This window comes from Orbicella franksi, chromosome 1 (genome assembly GCF_964199315.1).
Source record: "Orbicella franksi chromosome 1, jaOrbFran1.1, whole genome shotgun sequence".
Taxonomy (NCBI): Eukaryota; Metazoa; Cnidaria; class Anthozoa; order Scleractinia; family Merulinidae; genus Orbicella; species Orbicella franksi.
Window position 1 is genome coordinate 11,199,527 of NC_138145.1, and position 20,726 is coordinate 11,220,252.

General features: G+C 39.3%; 3 protein-coding genes across 4 annotated transcripts; 2 read left to right on the top strand and 1 right to left on the bottom strand.

Moving 5' to 3' along the window:
* Nucleotides 1-6,116: 6,116 nt before the first annotated feature.
* On the bottom strand, nt 6,117-12,230 carry LOC145489885 (uncharacterized). Of its 2 annotated transcripts, XM_081468969.1 has the most exons (5): nt 11,425-12,230; nt 8,742-8,924; nt 8,438-8,574; nt 7,752-8,003; nt 6,117-6,804 (listed from the first exon to the last, which is right to left on the bottom strand). In XM_081468969.1, the coding sequence occupies exons 3-5, from the start codon at nt 8,490-8,492 to the stop codon at nt 6,596-6,598; spliced, it is 516 nt and encodes a 171-aa protein (XP_081325095.1). In that variant the 5' UTR covers nt 8,493-8,574; nt 8,742-8,924; nt 11,425-12,230; the 3' UTR covers nt 6,117-6,595. The 2 variants fall into 2 exon arrangements, with proteins under 2 accessions (XP_081325095.1, XP_081325085.1); XM_081468959.1 differs by having other exon boundaries at nt 8,742-12,230.
* Nucleotides 12,231-13,526: 1,296 nt separating this feature from the next.
* Nucleotides 13,527-17,678, top strand: LOC145489942 (arylsulfatase I-like). Its single transcript, XM_081469038.1, has 2 exons — nt 13,527-14,429; nt 14,916-17,678. The coding sequence occupies exons 1-2, from the start codon at nt 14,159-14,161 to the stop codon at nt 15,242-15,244; spliced, it is 600 nt and encodes a 199-aa protein (XP_081325164.1). The 5' UTR covers nt 13,527-14,158; the 3' UTR covers nt 15,245-17,678.
* On the top strand, nt 17,574-18,755 carry LOC145489924 (uncharacterized). Its single transcript, XM_081469013.1, has one exon. The coding sequence runs from the start codon at nt 17,659-17,661 to the stop codon at nt 18,601-18,603; it is 945 nt and encodes a 314-aa protein (XP_081325139.1). The 5' UTR covers nt 17,574-17,658; the 3' UTR covers nt 18,604-18,755.
* The last annotated feature ends 1,971 nt before the right edge of the window (nt 18,756-20,726 follow it).

The window sequence follows — 20,726 nt, forward strand, 5'->3', positions numbered from 1 at the left end:
TTTGGTTTTACTTAGGGTGTGCAGGACGAAACTCCAAATCTTTTAGACTTCTTAGCTGTCAGGGTGTCTTTTAGGGTTAAATGCACATGCTAAAAAATTAAAAGGCAATACAAACCTTCATGTAAGTAGAATAGGAAGTAAATCAGTTTCAATATTTTAACGACTCTAATGTAACAGTCTCCTTTTAAAGTAGTATAATAATAATAATAATAATAATAATAATAATAATAATAACAATAATTTACCAATTTATATAGCACATATTTACATATTCTGATCAATAGCGCTTTACAATCACCATAAAAATAAAATAAATTTATAAATTATAAAAATACTTTTCAAAAAGATAAGTCTCAAGTCGAGATTTAACACTGTCAAGTGATGTTGCTTAACAAAGCTCCACAGGCAGGCCATTCCCGAGTTTCGGAGCTGCTGCTGAAAAATGATCTGGCCCCCAATGTTGTAAGCATCTTTCCCTTGGGATGGTGCAATAAGAGCTTCCCAGTAGACCTAAGATTACATGATAAATTCGATTTTATACTAATGAGATCACTAAGATAAGTTGGTGTAAGGCCATAAATACAATTAAAAGTCAAAAGTAATATCTTATAGTTAACGGGTCAAATAAAGCTTGAGGACCTTGAGCTACAACTAGATTATTAAACTTACAGATGTGCACGTTGAAAGCGAGGCTTGATGGGGGAAGGAATAATTTGCCAGTCTGACGTAACACGTATAAAGGGTGTCATGGTTCAACACCACGCGGCCGTTATTTCTGTTGTAACATAGTAAATAGTTTGAACCCAGGAGTATCAGTAGTTCGTATAGTGTGATCGTCCGGGTGAGGGTAGTTCTGAAAAGTACTGTTGTTGGAAACTGACGTTTCGACAACCTGAACGGAAGTCATCTTCAGAGTCAAGTTAATAATGTTTGTCAGTCGATGATGTTATAAGTCTGGTCCGTTAAACGTGATTGGTCAGTTTAGCCATGATGGTATTGGCTGAAAGACTCGTGGAAAGTTTGTCATCAGTCAGAACCACTCGCCTGCGGCTCGTGGTTCCACAGCCGCTTTGACAATGTTAGGACGCAATTTATCATCAATAAGAGGACACACGCATAAAAAACTGACGTCAATTTGTTAAATGTCAGCAGTTGAAGCACGATCACGTAGTGTTCAAATCTGTGAACAACGCGCTTGAGGATCTGTCGCCTGGCGAGTCCTTTCACAGGTGGCCTAAGCTCGCAAATGAGCGTCTCATTTCCTGGTATCAAAATATTTTGCGATCGGCAATGTCATTCTATAGTGTATGGTTTCCAGTCAAAAGTTTCCATCACCTCAACGCCTTTGTCGCGCATGGACTGCACTGCTTTTTCAACAGGCGAAATCATTTCAACATCAGCACCACACGTGCAATGCGGATTGCGTGACGGTTCCTAAACGAACACGGTGACCCGTTATTTTTATAGATCGTTTTCACTGTCACGCAATAAAAAAAATAAATCGAAAACCATCCAGTGGAAAAAGCTATGAAATTATGATGTTATAGAAGATAACTAAATAAGCCACTTCTCCAAGTTTTAGGCCTGTGCGTTTCCCCAAACTTCAGATATTCGTCGAAATGTTTCGCCGATATTTACAGAGCCCGGTACACCAATATGGCGGCCGGAAAATAGTGTAAACATTTGGAACTTACTTTGGCTATCTAAGCGACTGATTATCAGTACTGATCAAACAAGCATTTACATAAGCACTTTCCTAATGCTTTAACTTCTAAAAAGGCTCAAAATCATGGGATAAGTATATATTTTTCGACAAACTCGATCATAGCCTTGTGTCACGCACCTCCATAACCCTGAAATTCAAAATGCTCTGGATTCCAAGCGAAGCACGCTATTGAGCTGTAAAATTGTAAACAGATATAAATATACCGCCTCTTGTGCGTGATGAGGACAAAAGCTTTGGTGGCGCTTTCGTTTTGGATTTTGGAAAGTGATGACGTCACGTGAAAACGATCTATTTCAAAATTTAAGTTCCTATAATATAAACAATCAATAGGCAAAGTTTGACAGAAATCTCAGTGCTGGTTCTATTTCAGTGGAATGACCGGTTTAACACTGATAGTGGATTGAAAATACTTCCTTCAGCTGAGCGAAGAAATATGGTACCATAAACTTCCGAAAGTAACAACGGAAGTAATAAGGGGTTTGAGTTATTGGGCCAAAGAATCTTGCCTTCATGAAAGTGCGGGTAACATGAGCATATGGCATGGAAAAAGAGATTTATGCATGGCTTTTAATTTTTTTATGAAAAATAGTTACATTAAATTAAACTTAAGATATCGTTGCATTGAACGTCCCTCGAAAATGTTAGAAAGCCTATGTTTTGTCAAAGGGATTTGTAATTCCTTACTTAAGTTACAAACTTTGAGGAGGCCAGTTGCCTCAATTTTGTTCGGGAATAGGAAATCGCGATCTGCGAGTAGTCAACATGAGTTATTGAGGACAATAATTTACGTCTCACATCAAAGAAATTCGCTATAAACTTCGTGAGAATTGCCACAAATCACCCATTGTTGAATTGAAAGGAAGAGGTGGGGAACTGAAACCGTTGCCTATAAGTCACTCCTTTTTTTCGCCGTTATATCACGTTACGATATATATTTTAATAACTAACATTCTCGATGAGCCTTTGTTAGCTCGAGAGTATGAAAATAATGCTCGTCGTACCTTTTAGGGATTAGAAAAGCTTTTTTGGTATTTCTTAGGGTGTTCAGCCTCAAAAGATTCACCGGGCAGCTTTTGCAGTACCTTTTAGGGTATTGAGCCGAAAGAGATTATGTGACCCAAAGAGATTATGTGACTCGTGACTCGTATTAAATTATGTGATTCATATTAACAACAAGAAACATCTGTGGTTTGTAGTTCTGCGTGCTTGCCGCTTATTGATACAACTGTGTGAGAGGAGAGAAAGTATTCCCTCAGTCCCTTTTTGAAGATAAACCAAACATATTTTAAAAACGACTGATCCCCCCTGAAGGTCCCGGGGGAACTCCCAAGTCCAAATAGTCCTGGACTCTCGTCGGAACTTTTGAATTAAATCTGGGCGTGGCTCTAGCTTTATTTATAGTGAGCCAAAAGATACCGCCTTAAAATGGACGCGACATTGCCTGTTTGCGGATAAAAGTAAACTCGAAGAGACTATGAGCTCTACTACGTTCGTCTCCAACCTTTTGCGACTAAGACAAAGTTGAACGATCGACTAAACATAATCCGGAGATTTATGAAAAATTCGTTGAGACGTGCAGCACAAAGCGAGGTCTAAGACAAGCGCAAGATACGCAGGGGCGCGCTCATAAGCAGTTCTTCTCCATGATGGAGAACGAGACACCACCTGGCCACGGGAGTATGGCACCAACTGTTTTTGCTTGCGCTTGCATTGCTGAGAAATACAATCTTGTTTTCTAAGTGTCTCCATTAACCACACGAAAGCGTCTGCCATTGATACAAAATGGAGACGTCTAATTACTTAAATGACCCATGAACGGACAGCAAAAAAATGACAGATCTTTCTGAAAGGTTTCCGAGGGGGCTCAATATCTGTCAGGATATAGAAATGTTCTAATCCAGGCCAAAGGACATCAAGAACTAAAATTTTTCTTTAAGTAGATGTATTTGTTGCATCTGATGGTTAAAGACTTAAGTAAACAGTTATTAGAGAAAGACACCCTGGAGACGCTTTATAAAAGAGTTCAGAATGATTTGGGCCACTTAAAATTTCGTGGGAGCATTTGCTAGTCAACCAGGAACACACTTTTTCATCGCTCTACTGACGTAATAGCTTATTATATCTTTTGGAGTACTGACTGGTGTACTGAGGAATACGAGAGGATTCATTTCTATTATCTGTATGAGACTTTGTTAAGAAGACAATTTCATTCTCTGGTATTCTCTGAGAAGTAAGCTACATCTGAATTTACAAAGAAAAGAAACAAAGAGCAAGGTGACAAATCTATTCAGCTAAATTAGATTATCTAATGACCTCTCATAACTATGTATGGAAAATTACAAGTCAGTGATTGAAACTACTAAAATTAACTAGTAGCATTTGTAATTAAATGCGACTATTCGGTATACGTCGATCGAGGATCTATACACGTTAATTTGCTGTTCCAACTATAGTCTGCAATTCGGTGAAGTTCTTGTTTATACGATGACGCCGGAAAGCTCGGTAAGATCAAAAGATCCTACAAAATGCAACAATAAAGTATAATTTTTCATGTAATAATGGTCTCCCACAAATTAAAGGAACCGAAGAAAGCTACGAAACTGAGTGATATATCGTCGTATTAAATGACGTCTGGAAACGAGAGGCTCGAAAATCATGTCGACAAAATCAGTAGTGAGACAGCATAGTCTGCTTTTGTTACCGTTTTAAACAAATCAGTACAGGATGACAATAGTGCTGCTTATTGAAGGTTGTATTGTGTAAAGATCACATTAGAAATTGCTGTTCTATACCACTGATACGTTTTGGTTTTGACGGAAGATAGATATTATTTTGTGGTGTTGTTCCGAATACTTTTAACGCGAGTTTTAAATGATGTTAACGGAAGAAAACCTAAAATATCAGGTGGGTCTTATTTTAGGAAATATCGATCAGTCAGGAATATGGCCGGCAGGCAATACAGAGTGCATTACGTTACTATCGTCGTGCATTTTCTATTAAATGGCAGTATTTAATCGCCTTTCTTTATTTTCTCGCTGCAGACAACTAATCAATTTATGTCATCTAGAATGTACTGTATATGTTTTTTTAACTGTCTCACGCAGACAGACTCTAAAGCATGCGAAGTCTTGATCTACGTCTACAGAATGCACGAAAACCATGAATATTGAACAATTATGTCATGAGCTCGATAATTTCTATCGCATAGCAGTTGACGAGGGCGCTTGCCCGATTTAACTGTCAACCATCAATATCGAGAGCGAATAATCTAATTGTTTTAGTATAAATCTACTAGTCGTTCAAAACGTCATCTAAATCCTCTTTACAGACACTTTGTAAACGCAAAAAAGCTGCCGTCATTTTGTTACCAAGGGCACACTGCTACGCTACTCACTATTTATCACAGAATAGATAGTGAGTAGCGTAGCCAATAAGCGAACGTCATTTCTGACTGAACGTTTTAAAAGCTAATAACTTAAACCGAAAGTCAACAAATATTTCTGAGTCTGTGATGATGTGGAGTCAAATATATTAAAATAGCGTTGTATTATCATAAATTCTCTTTGCAGCTAAATCGAAGCACTGATTGTACTATACGCACGCGATAAAGAGCTGCTTTTTCTTACACATTAATCAACATCGCTTTCATTTTATATAACTATATTTTTCAGACCGCACGTCACTAAAGCAGTAGTAAGCTTTGTAAAATGGATAACGTGGTAGTAACATAATCTGAAACACAATATCAACTCGAAAGGGAAAACAACGGGTAGCCTGCAAGGGGCCTACAAGCAGGCTCACGCTTGGAGAACACACGCGAGATCGCCTCGCTCGCGATCTCCCTCTTCGCCGTTCGCGCGTGTGACTCAAAGGTGGGCCTGGTCGCAAGCTGTCTACGCCATTCAAATCCAGCATTAAAATGTGTGAAAATTGCCATTAATTCCCTGAATTGATCACCGAAGAAAGGTGATAGATATCACAGAACTCCTTCATCATGCCAGCATTCCTTTACCATGGTAAATATTTAAGTCTAACAGGTCGGGGTATGTTTACAAGGAGTGAGAAGACCTGATCTTTGTCAAAAAGCTGCTTAGTGATGGATGTGGTTTACAACACAATCTTGGCAACATCTTCAAACCAAAAGGGAGGGTCAAGATCACGTTTCACGGAAAATAAATTAGTCCTTTCACAATTCACGGAAAATAAAACTGGCATTTCACGTTTCAAAAAAAAAAAAATGGCATTTTTTGACACGAACTTACGTAACTTATAATATTTGAAAGGTTACGCCTAAAGCACAGCCTTGTTAGATGTCTTTATCATCCTTCCGGTTCTTATTCTGCGCGCAGCAAAAAGAAATCAATTACCTTGTTATACAAAAACCTGAGACCGCGAGAGAACGCGTAGCGAAAAAAACATCATTCAGCATCTTGGTTGGTGCTGTGTCAAACTCAAGCAACTTTTCCTGCTTTTGACATTCGGAAGAAATTCACCTTGACCAGTAACTCTAAAGAAAGGTGTGAAGATTTTGAATAGCAAGCTGCAAAGTTTACTGATTCGTGTGTTGATGAATAAAAGTTTCACCTTAAGACTGAAGACAACAGGAGAACATTCCATTTTGGAATCCTTTTATTGAAACATTTAACAACAGTTACGTGCACCTTACATATTTTTCTGACGAATTTAATGATTACTTGAACACGTGATTTCAACCGTTCTATAGCTAAGATTCAAAGTTTTTTATCATTTTTTATGTGCCAAGAGAAACTGAGTTTTACTATTGAGACAACTTTAAACTATAAACGATGAACTCATTGATAACTACTTAAGAATTATACCGCTAAAGTTCTGCTGTTGGCCAGTTAGGTTTCAAACAACGACTACGCCCCTGGTTACAGTGCAGGCGACGACATCTCCATAACCGCGTTTCTGACGGCATTCAGAGATTTTTCCATTCTCATGGCACCTGTCATCCCTAAAATGAACTTCCACTCCTGCTCGACAAAGTTGCATGCTGTCCAGATGACTGTATTTGACTTCCTTTTCATACTTCATGACCATATCCGATTCAAAGGCACCTGGAACAGGTTGAAAAATTCACCATTAAGACGTCTTCAGAACCGTACATAACCATACGTAACGTTTATTTCAATTCGGATTGATTTACCTAGATTATTTACCGAAAGGTTCGCAAAGAGACAGTCAAAGTAATGCCAAGTAAATCTTGTGGGGATACTAGGTCATTTTTCAAGGGAGAGGCAAAGCAGAAATTGGCCGAAATTTAATGACACCAGCGCATCATCTAAACTTTATAGCCGGAGGAGTCCGGAATTCCCCAAGTAGTAAGAAGTTGGAGAAGAGAAAACTTAACACAACCTCATTCATTAGATCTCTTGGGAAGAAGAGAGACCCTGGGAACGAGGTTTGACAATAACAATGGCGTTTGGGATATAAATACTGCAAAAAGTGGAAAACAAATTCAAACCTGAGGAATCAGGTACTTTTATGCTCCGCCATAATATTTGATGGCAAACTGGAATTTGTACGTGACTTTTTTTCAGCTCAATAGTTTAAGTAAGTTTTCCTTATTGGGTATTGGAGATGCTCTTCTTAATTCTTCGAGAGGCTCTGACTTGGGAAAGCAGTCATGATGTAGAGTTGTCGTTTTTTAGGAGAAAAACTTCGAAAGGTACATAATGATAAATGAAACCAACTGCTTCATTGCGTGTAAACCAATTTAGGCCTGTCAGTATGGTTTGAAAAAAAGCAAACTAAAGCGAAATAAAGCAAAATCTTTGCTATTCAGTGACGGAAGTTTATTTGCCAGCAAGTGTGTCAGAACAAATGCCTAGGTTCGTTTCCCTTTCCGGAAACAGATTTGTCGAATCTAGATAAATCTCGGCAGGGCCAGTTGGAACTAACTGCAGTCAAGAGACATACAGTAGAATTTACTCAAGACAACATCTTCAGTAATTATAACTTGCGATGAGCTTTGTAAAAAAAATTTCTGTGCTAAATTATTTACCTGGCAGCAAACGGTGTATTTCTTGGTAAATCTCCTGCAACTGCGAACAGCTCACAATCTTGTAGTACAGGTGAGTTCTTTCGTAACTCTTCTCGTCACTCCCCGGCATTTGTGTTAAACTTGAAGTAACTTGCTTTTCGTAGCCATGACTCTCAAGGTCTGCTTCCTTTAACATTTCAATCATCTGAGAGTGCGAGGGTCGAAAGTCGCGATTAGACATCCTTAGCTCCAAGGACTCTTCAGCAGTGGCATCTTTAAAAGTGAATGAAAAAATATCAATAAATATTCTTAGTTTGGGCGCAAAAACAATTACGAATAAATACGAGTCAACCCTTAACGAAACAAGAAACAAAAAACACCTAGGCCCCGTCAATGAAAGCTCTATTTATAACACGGTTAAAAATATCAATACATTATAATAGAGAAAAGAAATACACTACATGTAAGATTTACTATTTGCCTTGTGGGAGTCGTCCAATGTAAAGAAATGGCCAATGTTGGGATTTTTTGCAATTTGCGGCCTCATATGTATATTCTGGCCTAGCGCTCCACTACACGTATCAAATAAAATAAAATAAAATACTGAGAGAAGAACTACCAATGATAGGTAGATGTAAAAAATATTAGTTTCAACTGAAGTTAGTGAGAAAAGTGAAAAGGCTGAGCTCTCCATCAACTGAACTTACCGATGGCAAAGAATAATGAGCAAAAAACTACGATGAAGGTCACAGCACGAAACATCTTGGTTCCTTTCTCTTCAGTAACTTTCACTGTCAAGTGGTTAAACTCTCTTGATATCCAACTGACCAAGCGAATTCAGCAACTAAAAGACAGAACACAAAGAATTTACAAGGACGAAAATACCCAGTTAACGTAGATGGGTTGTAGTATAAAAGACACAAGGGACACAGTACAAAAAGCCCTCAATTAAGTAACAAGCAAAATGGTCAAAATGACAAATTTCATTTTAAGCTGATCCTTTAGACTCACCGCACTTAAGTTTTCTTCTTACGATGTTTCTGTTCCTCCTGAATGCAGCCTTGACTTTAAAAATCTATCTGTACGAGCACCTGTACATATACTAGTTTGTGACCTTGTTTCACCCATTATTAGCTCTTCCTGATCACGTGTTCACAGAAGCAAACCAGGATATGTTAAAGTATATCATAACATCTGAAAAAACATTACGCGTCAATGTCATGATCTATTTTAGAGACCGTTCATTAATTATGGGTCAGTGGGCCCCCCGGAGGAAAATTAGGGGGGGTATCGAAAAATTTTTCAACAAGGAGGGGGGGGGGCTCCCAAAAACAGTCACAAAACAGTCACAACGCGGTCTGGTAGAGTGGCCAGTAGGGTTTCAACTGTTATTCGCCACTAATATTAAAAAGGTACATTCGGTTTTTTCTTGGTTAACCAGGTTGTTGGAAAGGTGAAGGTAGGGGAGGGGGAGCTCGGAAATATATGTAAAGAAAATTTGGGGGACTTGAAAAAAATTACAGTCCATGGGGGGCAGGGAATTTTGTTTGAATATTGTTTAGTTTTCCTCCAGCCCACCCCTATGTTTAATTAATGAATGGCCTAATAGAGCTGACGATTAACAAGGTCAAGACCCATTTTCAACTCTTCCTTTAACAACACAGCTGAAGGAAGTATTGTCGATCCACTGTCAGTGACTTTCCTTTGCAACGCAACGGCAAAACTTAAACAGTTAAAATTTAAATTTTACCACTTGCTCATCAGATTCACAAAGTTTTACAACCGCCATCTTCAGAGACGCCAAAGAGTAGCCGAGTTGTTTTCTTCTTTGTTTCCATAGAAATCGGAGTACATCAAAGTTCCCTTGTTTTTCGCTTTTAAGAAATGTTTAGTCCGCTCGTGAAGGTCGTAATTTTCTTCTTCCGTCAGTAATGGGATAGACTACGAGAAGTCCCTCTTTCGCTTAGTCCGTCGAGCGTGACCGTAAATAAACCACGAGCGCGCGTCTCGCTCCCAGGAGTCCGCGCGGCCATTTTTTTCTCGCGGTTTACTTTCGGGCCACGCACAACGGACTACGCGAAAAAGGGACTACTCGTAGTCTAGGAATGGGACGTCTGCGGATCTTTTATGTTTCAGAATAGATTATGGTGCGACAGGCGCTAGGCGGATAGAACAAAGGCTGTCTTTATAGGAAGTCATTAGAGACCTTAGTTTGCTCAATTCCAGAATTGTGAAAAATTGTTTGCACTGGAGAAAAAACATAGTGATTGGAAAACGTCTTTGCTTTTTTTATGAGAACGTCGACAATACTCGTTTTTGCTCATTTTGATAATAAACAGGCGAAGTGACGTGCCCAGTCACGAGGCCGGGATTCCTTTTATCAACTCTCTGACTTACACCTGAGTTGAAAGAATCAGAATTTCCTCATACCTATAAAACCTATAATCGATTTGTATCAGGTTTACACTACTGACTTGGTTTCCTTCTGTCTCGAACTTCCTGCAGCACTTCCCGATCAAATAACTCACACCCTTTATCATAGTATTTATTGTGCAACTACAAAATTTAAATCTTGTTTGTTTGTTTTCTGTGTGTTTGTGTGCCGATATTTCCTTCAGCATCAGTAAAATTATCAATGAGTTTGACTATTTTTCCTGGCAGTATTTTCAGCTGCCATGAAAACATTTCATTATGATCAGACTATCGTCTTTTCAAACAACATCTCAGTCACTTCCCGGTCACCTTTCGTTTTTCTTCAGCCGCAAAACTGAAATGCACACACCAAGCCAAAAAGTAAACCTATTAGGGCTTTCCATCTGAATTTAGATGCGAGGAGTAAGGGAAAAAGAATGACTTTAAGCGCTAAGAATAACATTAAGCGCTAGAGCAAGTTTGTTAAAAACACAGGAGCTTTTCATGTACTCTCGAATTTCTATGGAGACACAGTAAAGAGCGCTACTCTTTGGTGTCTCTGAAGATGGCCTTTGTAAACCTCTGTGAACCTGATGAGCAAGTGGTGAAACTTAACTGTTTAAGAGAGCATCCATCTGAAAACCATGCAGTATTAAAATGCGAGTCTTCATCGACCCTCTCAGATTTTGTTCAGATTCTTTTTAGGGTTACATAATAATAATGCAGTGGGTAGAATATTGTCACAAAATTCTTTAACGTCTAAGAGATCTCGCGGTCAACGTTTTCATGAGCGTTTTTAGTAAAAAAAAATTGACCATATTTTGACCCATTTTTCGACCAAAATATTTATAAAAGCATTGAACCTTTCCAGCTCAAAACGCTGGTGTAATTAATATCATGTAATTAGATTGCAATGATACCATTGAGATTTCAAATGACTCAGTGGTTTGGTAGCACAAGCATTTTGTGCATTTCACACACAACGACGAAACTGTTAATAAATACAAGCAAAACAAAGTCTGCAAAGTTTAAAACGTTCATGACACTTTGACGGACAAAAACGTGCTTATGTCGGTGCAGAAAAACAAAGAATTACTATACGAGTGTCATAGCATAACGGATAGGTCGCTTGAGTGAGCACCAGATTCCAATCCATATTAACATTTAACTTTTACAATAGCTGTTAATGTTAATCAGTTATGTTGTTATAAAGTGCCTTCGATATAACAGCCTTCCGACGCGGAAGGCAGATAATCAAGCCACTCGGAAGCTCGCCACATACCTCGTCGATCGGCTGTTTACACTCACGGACAAATTGATCCAGAAAAAGGACAAACCTCTGAGCCAATGTATATAGTTTCATATCTGATCGGCAGGTAGTTTCAATGGCCCAAAACAATTCGTAAGGCTTAAAGATGCAATTATCTCGTTAAACGAAGGGCTACTGCACTTTTCCATCCAGCGCCATTTTGTTTGAGACTAGTACCCAGTTTCGCGAGAGGTCGACACACAAGCTTGATCGAGCGTTAATCGATACTGCTGCTGTGTGATATAGCGTTGCGCCCAGGGAGTCAAACAAAACTTTTTAAGCACGAACTTTTATTTGCATGGGAATGAGGCAGTCTGTTACATTTTTATACTAGACCCGATCGGGGAATTCAGCGCTTTCTAGTTCTTGGGATCGGTCGGTTTCTAGACTTGTTATCCCTGTGATGTTTAGTAATATATGAGCTTGGGGTGGGGGTGCTCGTAAATTTTGAAAAAGAGCCCCTAAGAGGTACCAAGATTCTGTTTTGTGGTCGAGGCTTGAAAATTCTTTCCACCACTAAGATATACCAATTCTAAAACAGCAAATCAACTGATACTTTCATAATTTTTAATAGCAATAAAGGCAATTGGCGGTTAACTTTAAAGCCTCGTTATCCATACTGAAAGTACACTCTTTTGTTGAAGAGTTGTAAACTCCCGGTGTAGATGCGACAAAATTAAAAATCGGTTGATCGTCAAGTATCTCCTGACATATTTTTTTCGGCTCAATACCCTAAAAGGTACCGCGAAAGTTCCCGCTGTGGACAGTTTTGAGGCTGAACACCCTGAGAGGTACCGAAAGCGCTTTTTGTATGGAGTACCCCCGGATACAAGCTCATCCTTTTACTAATTTCAAGGTTTTCCACAATTTCAGCTCTGCTTAGTCATGTCGCGAAAGCGTGAGCCTATCCGGATTTGAGGGGAAACATTTGACCGAAAAACTTTCTCGCGAGGTCAAATTAGATAAAACTATTTGAACAAGTTCAAAGCGAATGACAATTGATGGCATTATTCATAGTCTGAGATAGTGGATGATAGTTTTGCGGTCAAACGGGAGCGTGAGTTTCAACTATCATCGACAACGCGTTATCGTGTGCCGTTTAACAAGGGAATCGTGAAATAGTAAGGGAATCTCCCGCCTTGTCAAAGAAACGAACTTCATATAGGCAAAGTTTCATCCCGCTTCAACACCTGCGGATGTGGTTTTATAACAGCCGTTCAAATGATCAGAAACGTCTTTTGAGCAGGTCTTTAATGGTACAAGTGCTCTCTGGTGTTTGTACCGACCAGATACACCACACGGTTTCTTGGAATGCGCTCTAAAAGAGCATTGAAAAGAAGTCATAGCGATCGTAACGTGATCGGAATCGGGGTGAATTCAATTGTAATATGTCGCAATTGACGTACTCTGTCACGCAATCAATCTTTCTGGTGCTACAACAACGCAAAAAATGTTCTGCTGGTTTCCATTGCATGGAAGAGAAATAAGTAATATAAGATTTCGTTGCGGGGAAAAAAATTATTTTCACTGTTTGAGCAAAACACGCGACTAGATAGTAAAAGAAGTCGGTGAAGTATAAAATGCTTGGATGTGATGCCGCCAGCTGGCCGAGTGGCTCAATAACAATTATTATGGTGTTGAAAATACAACAAAATGAAACTTAGTTGCCAAACGAGCTACGTTATTCAACCTTCAAAGCAGTGATTTCTAAATGTTATAATGCGGCCTTCTACGAAAGCATCTCCCTTCGGTGCGAGTGCGCCCAGCAGGTTTGTAGGACAACTTATGGCGTTTACGGCTTTCCTTCCAATTAGCTATGCCAACTAGCTAACAGCAGCTTCAGTAAATGCTACCAAAATAACTAAATTGCAGTTACAAAATGTTTTATAAAGAGGTTTCGCTTCTCGTTAAGTAACGTTTTATTTACCTATTATTATTTCCACTCCATTCTGACGTTACTTCCTCGGCCTTGTCGAGCTTATTTGCGTATTGTCACAAACAAGCAAAGAGAGCTTTTCCCACGGAGTCCTTTACTATACAAATTTTTTGCTTTTTAAACTGAAAGATCATTTCTTTGGCAAGCTTCAGATAGCTTCGAATTCGATTGGAAAAACGCTGCATCTCTACAAACAACGACTTTTGAGACCCTACTGTTTAGATATAACTTGACTAGGGGGAGTTGAAATTTAGCTTCAAGCCTCGTGAGATAAGCCGCAGAAGTTTAGTCAACGTTAGGTTGTTGTATTGTTAGAGGTTAGAATTACTCTTTGTAGAAATATCATGTCATTTCCCGTTGTTTCTAACAAGTGATCAAACTTGATATATGTTTTTACCGTAAATTTGAACACTTCTCATTGTCTGATAGTTTGATTGACATATCTCGTGAACAATAGACAGTTGAACCAAACTGTTGCACTTGGTTAATGTACTAGTGATGTTCTACAAGTGTGCCAAGTTTCAGGGGTATCGGTGGTGTGCAGTGTAGACTTGCCTGCATGGTCCTCTCAGGTGGACTCTCTCTTAAAACGTTCATTCAAGGGCGATAGTGCGCAACAGGAAGTGATTCAATCGTTTCGTTTATCCACAGTGATGGCGGAAGGCTAGGAGATTAAAAGGAACAGTTTCAGAAACAATTTTAAGGCATCTCTTCGTTTCACTGTATTGATGTGAAATCTCACTGATGACAAAATGATTATACTGGGCGAAAATGAGCGATGTATTCATACATATCTCCATATTATTTCATCATCTTTTTAGGTTATGGAACGACACAATTTTGATATTCAGCACGGACAACGGAGGTCTTCCATTTTATGGCGGATACAATTGGCCACTTCGAGGAAAGAAAACGACATTATGGGAGGGAGGAGTTAGAGGAGTTGGATTTGTGCACAGCAATCTGCTGGCGAGGAAGGGAGTCACGTGTAAGGAACTGTTGCACGCGACGGACTGGTACCCAACCATTCTGGGACTGGCTGGTAAGAGCAAATTAAAGAAATAATCAATGAGTTGTATGCCGAATAAAAGCAACGGAGAAATAGAGGATATTACGTGGCAACGCGTGGATACGAATGTTATCTTCGAGTGCTGATGGTATCTCCCACAAGTGCGACCTAAAATGCAAAAAGTATCCTTTCTTGTTACCCTGGAGTCTGAAATAACAATTGAAAACCTGCGACGTCGCAGGTGTAGGGAGATTCAATGATTCAAGTGTCAAAAAGGCTTTATTACATATTTATATATCAGTGTGATAAAGCCGTGAATAAATTCCACGCCAACGGGGAAGTGATACGATATTATTTCCCGCGGGGAATTGATACGATATCACTTCCCGACTTCTATTGTCCAATCAAATACATATAGATTATTACATGTTAAGGGTCGGGTATCGTTTTGATTCACGAGTATTTAGTACCACATCGTGAACGAACGAGTCTTCTGACTAATATATTTTTCCTCTATAGGGGTGACAAGCATAGATAAAAGTCCTATTCCGCTAGATGGACATGATGTGTGGGACACGATTTCGCTCGGGAAACCTTCTGCGCGCGCTGAAATATTACATAACATTGATCTATCTGGCGCTGTTTCACCAGCGTCTGATATCTTGGGTGGTTATACCGGGATCGCTCTCAGGATGGGCGAAATGAAGCTATTGATGAATGTGCCTAATGACACGTGGTATAAGCCGCCCGAGCTTGGTGGAAAACCGGGAAGAGAAGTTCCTTTGGATGCAGAGCTTGAGTTTCCGGATGTGGTAAGGCGTGTTCTCTCCACCTTTTTATTTATATAACGGAAGCCGATGGATCTCTGCCAATTTCAATTTCCTATCAAGGTTGGTAGTCTGTTTCTTAATTTTAAAACAATGTTTGGTAACTCGTGAAGGACTTGCAATTTGTAACATTCAAATCGATCATAATTTGAGTGCTTCTTGCAAGTTCTTATGTCAGACTGACATAGCAAGGAGATATCGAGGTACCCTAATAAACGGTGTAGAAATCGCTATTTATTAGCAGCTTGGCTTGTCAACGTTAACTCTCGAACACATGAAATGTTTAGCTTCACAGTTCTGTTGAAAATGAAGCTAACAGCTTTTTCGATTGCATGTCATTAGCCGCGAATGCTGCTTAATTAATAATGTGTCACGCTATTGTGGAAGCAAGGGAGTCTCTGAGGAGGTGACAGCCGGAAATACGTCTGCGTTCGCAGGCTAAGTCGTCTTTTGTTGTAGGGCGATTTTGTGGAAGTTGCGCTTTACAACATAATCGCTGACCCAGAAGAACGCACAGATCTGAGTAAAACACTCCCGGATGTTGTTAAGAAGATGCAGACGAGAGTGAAGGATTACATGAAGTCTTCAGTGCCGCCGCTTTACCAAGGGCCTGATCCTGAGGCGTTGGAGACTGCTAAGAAAAATGGAATATGGGGCCCTTGGAGAGACTGAAAACTGAAACCCAAAGCCAGTTTTGTAACCCTCCAGCGAGGTTTTCTGCTTACTTTATTGTTCTCTACTTTTGACTTTGATTAACGTTAAATTTCATTAGCGTTTCTGGCTTGGGTACAACATTACTGGACTCCAACGCGGAGGTTCGCATCAGCTACAATCCCAGACAAAATAGCTGGGACACTCACACGGATCGGGCGACCAATCTTGCAAAATGTCTTTTCAACTAAGAAAAAAATAAGTACCTAATTATCAACATTGTCAGAGGGGAGAAGGCAACAACTTGCTTGCTGTCCAAACATTTTGTCTGGGATTGTCTAAAAGAGAAATTTAAAGAATGCCACACCACTCGCTGTAACAAAGGCTTGGGCAAAAAGGGAGGGAGTTGTGTACTGTCTTGAGGGTGCAGCTGACGATCACTACAAAAAATAAACCACATGCAACTTAACAATACTCCGTGAAACACCACAGAGACCTGCCACTTCGCAAACTGACAATCCTTTAAACATGCCTTACTACAGGCAGTGACGAGTTATAGTCCACGGATATCACTACCAAGCCTTATTCTGATAATTTATAATCTGATAATTTAACAATTTTTATAGCGCTGTTTACATATGCCGATCAATAGCGCTTTACAATTCATTAAAGACTAAATAAGAAAAAATATATAAACTTATTCTAGATTAAAATACAAGTATTCCCTCCAATTTCCAGAAACAAAATGTACGTCACTGACGCGAAATCGAGTTCTGATACCGTGACGCTATGACAATCGGGTAATATCTTAGGCGCTGGAAAATTCTCCGAATATCTCTGTAAGAGAATCCCAGAGTAAGCTGGATGACGTATCCCCCATCTCCTCGAATCAATGTTGGAAAAGGTTGTGGTTTTTTTTGTCTGCGTTTTTTTTTTTTCTTTTTTCAGCTAAAAGGGAAAAAAATACTTGTAACTGAAAGTGGGAGAAGGGGACAACTTGCTTGGTTTCTGGGCTTGTTGATATTATTTTGAGAAATTTGACAAGCTCTAAAATCCCGGGTGGTGGACTCAAGCCTGCATATGAAAGAGAGACCGAGAATGTTCGTCGTCTTGTTTAGGGCTGCAAATCACGAATGTTGGTTTTACTTGGGTGCACAGGACGAGACTCCAAATATTTTAGACTTCTTAGCTGTCAGGGTATCTTTTAGGGTTACCGGCTAAAAACGTAAAAGACAATACAAACCTTCATGTAAGTGGAATAGGAAGGAAATCAGTTTCAATACTTTGAAAGACTATAATGTAACAGTCTCTTTTTAAAGTGGTATCGTTAACGGGTCAAATAAAGCTTTAGCTGCAACTAGATTGTTACAAAACTTACAAATGTACTCGTGGAAAGCGAGGTGGGGGAAGGAATAATAAGCTTGTCTGAAGTAAACACGTATAAAGGCTGTTATGGTTGAATCCTAAGCGGCTTTCTTCGGTTTTTTACTTCTGTTGTCTTCGATCTTCGGGGTCGTTGCTTAGCGTGTGTCGTCACGCTACCTTTACGTGACGAGCACTGAACGCCATGCATCCTGTATCGTGTTACATAATGCTTTATGCTAGTCAAGAGTTACGTTAAACAGCGACAAAACATTTAGCTTCTTCCAGACGCTCAGTTGTTTAGGGCGTTGTGCGAAAAAACGGCAAAGCGAAATAAAGGAGGGGGGATTGGGCCGAGCATGGGTAGAGTATAGACGTGTTTTTGCTAGCTCCGCTCAAAATTCGTATATGGAGGCCTCTACATGGCAGGAAAAGGAGAAAAGTTCAGACGAAAAACTCATGTAGAGAGAACTGGGCCAACTTGGAGAAGTGTATCCAACTCGTCGGAAGAAGAATCCCTTTCACCGTTGGAGAAGAAAGCCAAAGTCAAGTTGCACATGTCTGACACGGTGCAATCGAGCGAAGAAGACGAAACCGCCGCTGCCGTGGAGTTGGCTAATTCTGTAATGCCGAAGCTAGACCTTGTTCTGCAGAAGTTAGACAACATGGAAAAGAAATTGGACATCCTTGAGGGTTTTGTGAAAGTGGTCGATGGAAAGGTTAACAAGTTACAGGATAAAGCTGAGCAGTTTGAAAGCTTCAGCAGGGACGCCACAACAAAACTGAAGGTGTTAGATGAAGGAATGTCGTTCGCAAATACAGAGATAGAAAATTTAAAGAAGAAAGTAAAGCTTCTGGAACAAACTATCCAAGAAAATACAGTAAACACCGAAAACAAATTCAAGGGAAAGATCGAGGCCTTAAGAAACGAGAAGTTGTATATGGAGGTGTATCAAAGACGGGAAAACCTTCGCTTCTACGGCATTGCTGAATCTTTCCACCTCTCAGAAGAAAATGTCAAAGAGGTGTTAATTGGCTTTATACAGAAGGAACTTAACATCAGCGAGGCGGATTCTTTTGAGTATCAACGAGTGCACCGCATTGGCAAGCGCGACCCATCGCAAGAAAAACCAAGACCAATAATCGCACGTTTTTTGCGATACTCCGACAGAGAGCGAGTCATGTCAAGTGCAAGAAAGCTGAAAGGAACTGGTTTCGGAATATCGCCAGACCTTCCGAAAGAAATTGTGGACCGCAGAAAGGAATTAATGCCTAAGTTCAAAAAAGCAAAAGAAGACGGAAAATCGGCGTTCTTCAAAAGATCAGAGCCGGACAAACTTTTTATTGAGGGTATACGAATCTTCTAATTTCTTTGGAACATAAACTCTCTATCTAGGTATTCATAACATGTAAGCCTCATTCACACTTGTTCTTAAAAATGGAGCTGCATGCGTGTCATCTAGTTAGCGCAATGCGTGCAAGACCTATTCCATTAGTAGCGCAATTAACAGCTTTTATCGCTGGCTGCTGTTTTACATACATGTTCAATTGTAGTTGTAGGTGTTATAAATGTTTTTCTTTTGTTTCTTTTTCCTTTTCAATATTAATTAGTTTTACCTTTTTCTTGTTCAAGAGACATGCAAATTTTTTCATTAGCTCATCTACTAAAGATTACTATCTCATTCTCTGCAACTGCTCGCCTTTTCACTTAAATATGTCCTTAAAAATTTACAAAACTTAATTTAAATTTTGGTATCCTATCCTTAAATGTTCGGGGGATAAGATCTTTTGATAAACGAAAAGCACTTTTTCATTGGTGTATGAAGGATAAAGCTGATATAATTTTTCTACAAGAGACCTACAGCACATCCGAGGTGGAAAACACCTGGAAATCCCAGTGGAGAGGAGACTTGTTTTTTTGTCATGGTTCTGAACACAGCAGAGGTGTCTTAACACTAGTCAAAGAAGGGCTTGACTGTAAACTTGAGGTATGTAAACAAGATAATCTAGGTCGGTATATCATTCTAAAAGGTCTTGTTCAAGGTCAATCTTTTTTATTTTTGAATATCTATGCGCCAAATAAGACCAACGAACAATGCATCTTTTACGACGAAATACAGAACGAATTCGACAAATTGGAAATTGACACTGATTGCAAAATAATAATAGGTGGTGACTTTAATGTTATCCGCGACCCAGATTTGGATGGATCGGGAGGATCTCCAAAATTGAAAGAATCGTCCAAAAAGATAGAAAATCTATGTTTTTCTCTTGATCTAATAGACATCTGGAGAATCAGAAACCCTAAATTAAAACGTTTCTCCTGGAGACAGAAAACTCCAATGATTCAACGGCGGTTAGATTATTGGTTGATATCAAATAATATACAGGAAGAAGTTGATAAGGTCGATATTATCCCTGCTATTAGATCTGACCATTCCGCCATTACGTTGTACATTAATGGTATAGAGAACTCAACCTATGGACCGTCTTTTTGGAAATTCAATGCAAGTTTGTCAGAAGATAAAGAATATGTAGACCTAATTAGAAACAAAATCGGTGAATGGGTAGACGAAAGTAGAGAAATCGAAGACCCGCGGGTTACCTGGGATTATTTAAAATATAAAATACGCTATGAAACGATTGGTTATAGTAAGAAGAAAGCAAAAGAGAGAAGGTCAGAGCTGGTAAATTTGGAAATTAGACTAAAAGAGTGTCAGCGAAAATGTGACGAACACCCAAGTGCTGAAAATCTCTGCGATTTAGAAGTTCTCAAATCAGAATACGAACGCCATTATGATTATATAACACAAGGAGCAATCATAAGATCTCGGGTGAGTTGGTATGAAGAGGGCGAAAAGAATAGCAAGTATTTTTTAAATTTAGAAAGTGCTAAAAAGAAAAAGACATGTATACGGAAATTATCCGTGGATAATGATTCATATATAACAGAGCCAAAAGAAATAATGAAAGAGATTCATGATTTCTATGAAAAACTCTATGATAGAGACTCGTATAATTTAGGTGAGAATTCAATTGATCGTTTCCTTAATGAAGTGGATACTAAAAAATTGTCTGATGAAGAGAAAATGACTTTAGATAAACAACTTACTAGATCCGAACTGTACGAAGCATTGAAGACATTTCCGAAAAACAAAACACCTGGAAGTGACGGTTTAACTGTGGAATTTTACTTGGCGTTCTGGCACGTGGTTGCAAAGTATCTCGAAAAGTCTCTAAACTTCTCTCACCAACACGGGCAACTATCAACTTCGCAAAAGCAGGCAATGATTACCCTATTGGAGAAAAAAGATAAAGATAGACGATTTATAAAGAACTGGCGACCTATCCCACTGATCAACGTAGATGTTAAAATTGCATCCAAAGCGTTTGCTAGAAGGCTGGAGCCAATCCTGCCAGAACTTATTCACCATAATCAAAATGGTTTTATCAAAGGAAGGTCTACATTTGATGCAGTTAGAACAATCGA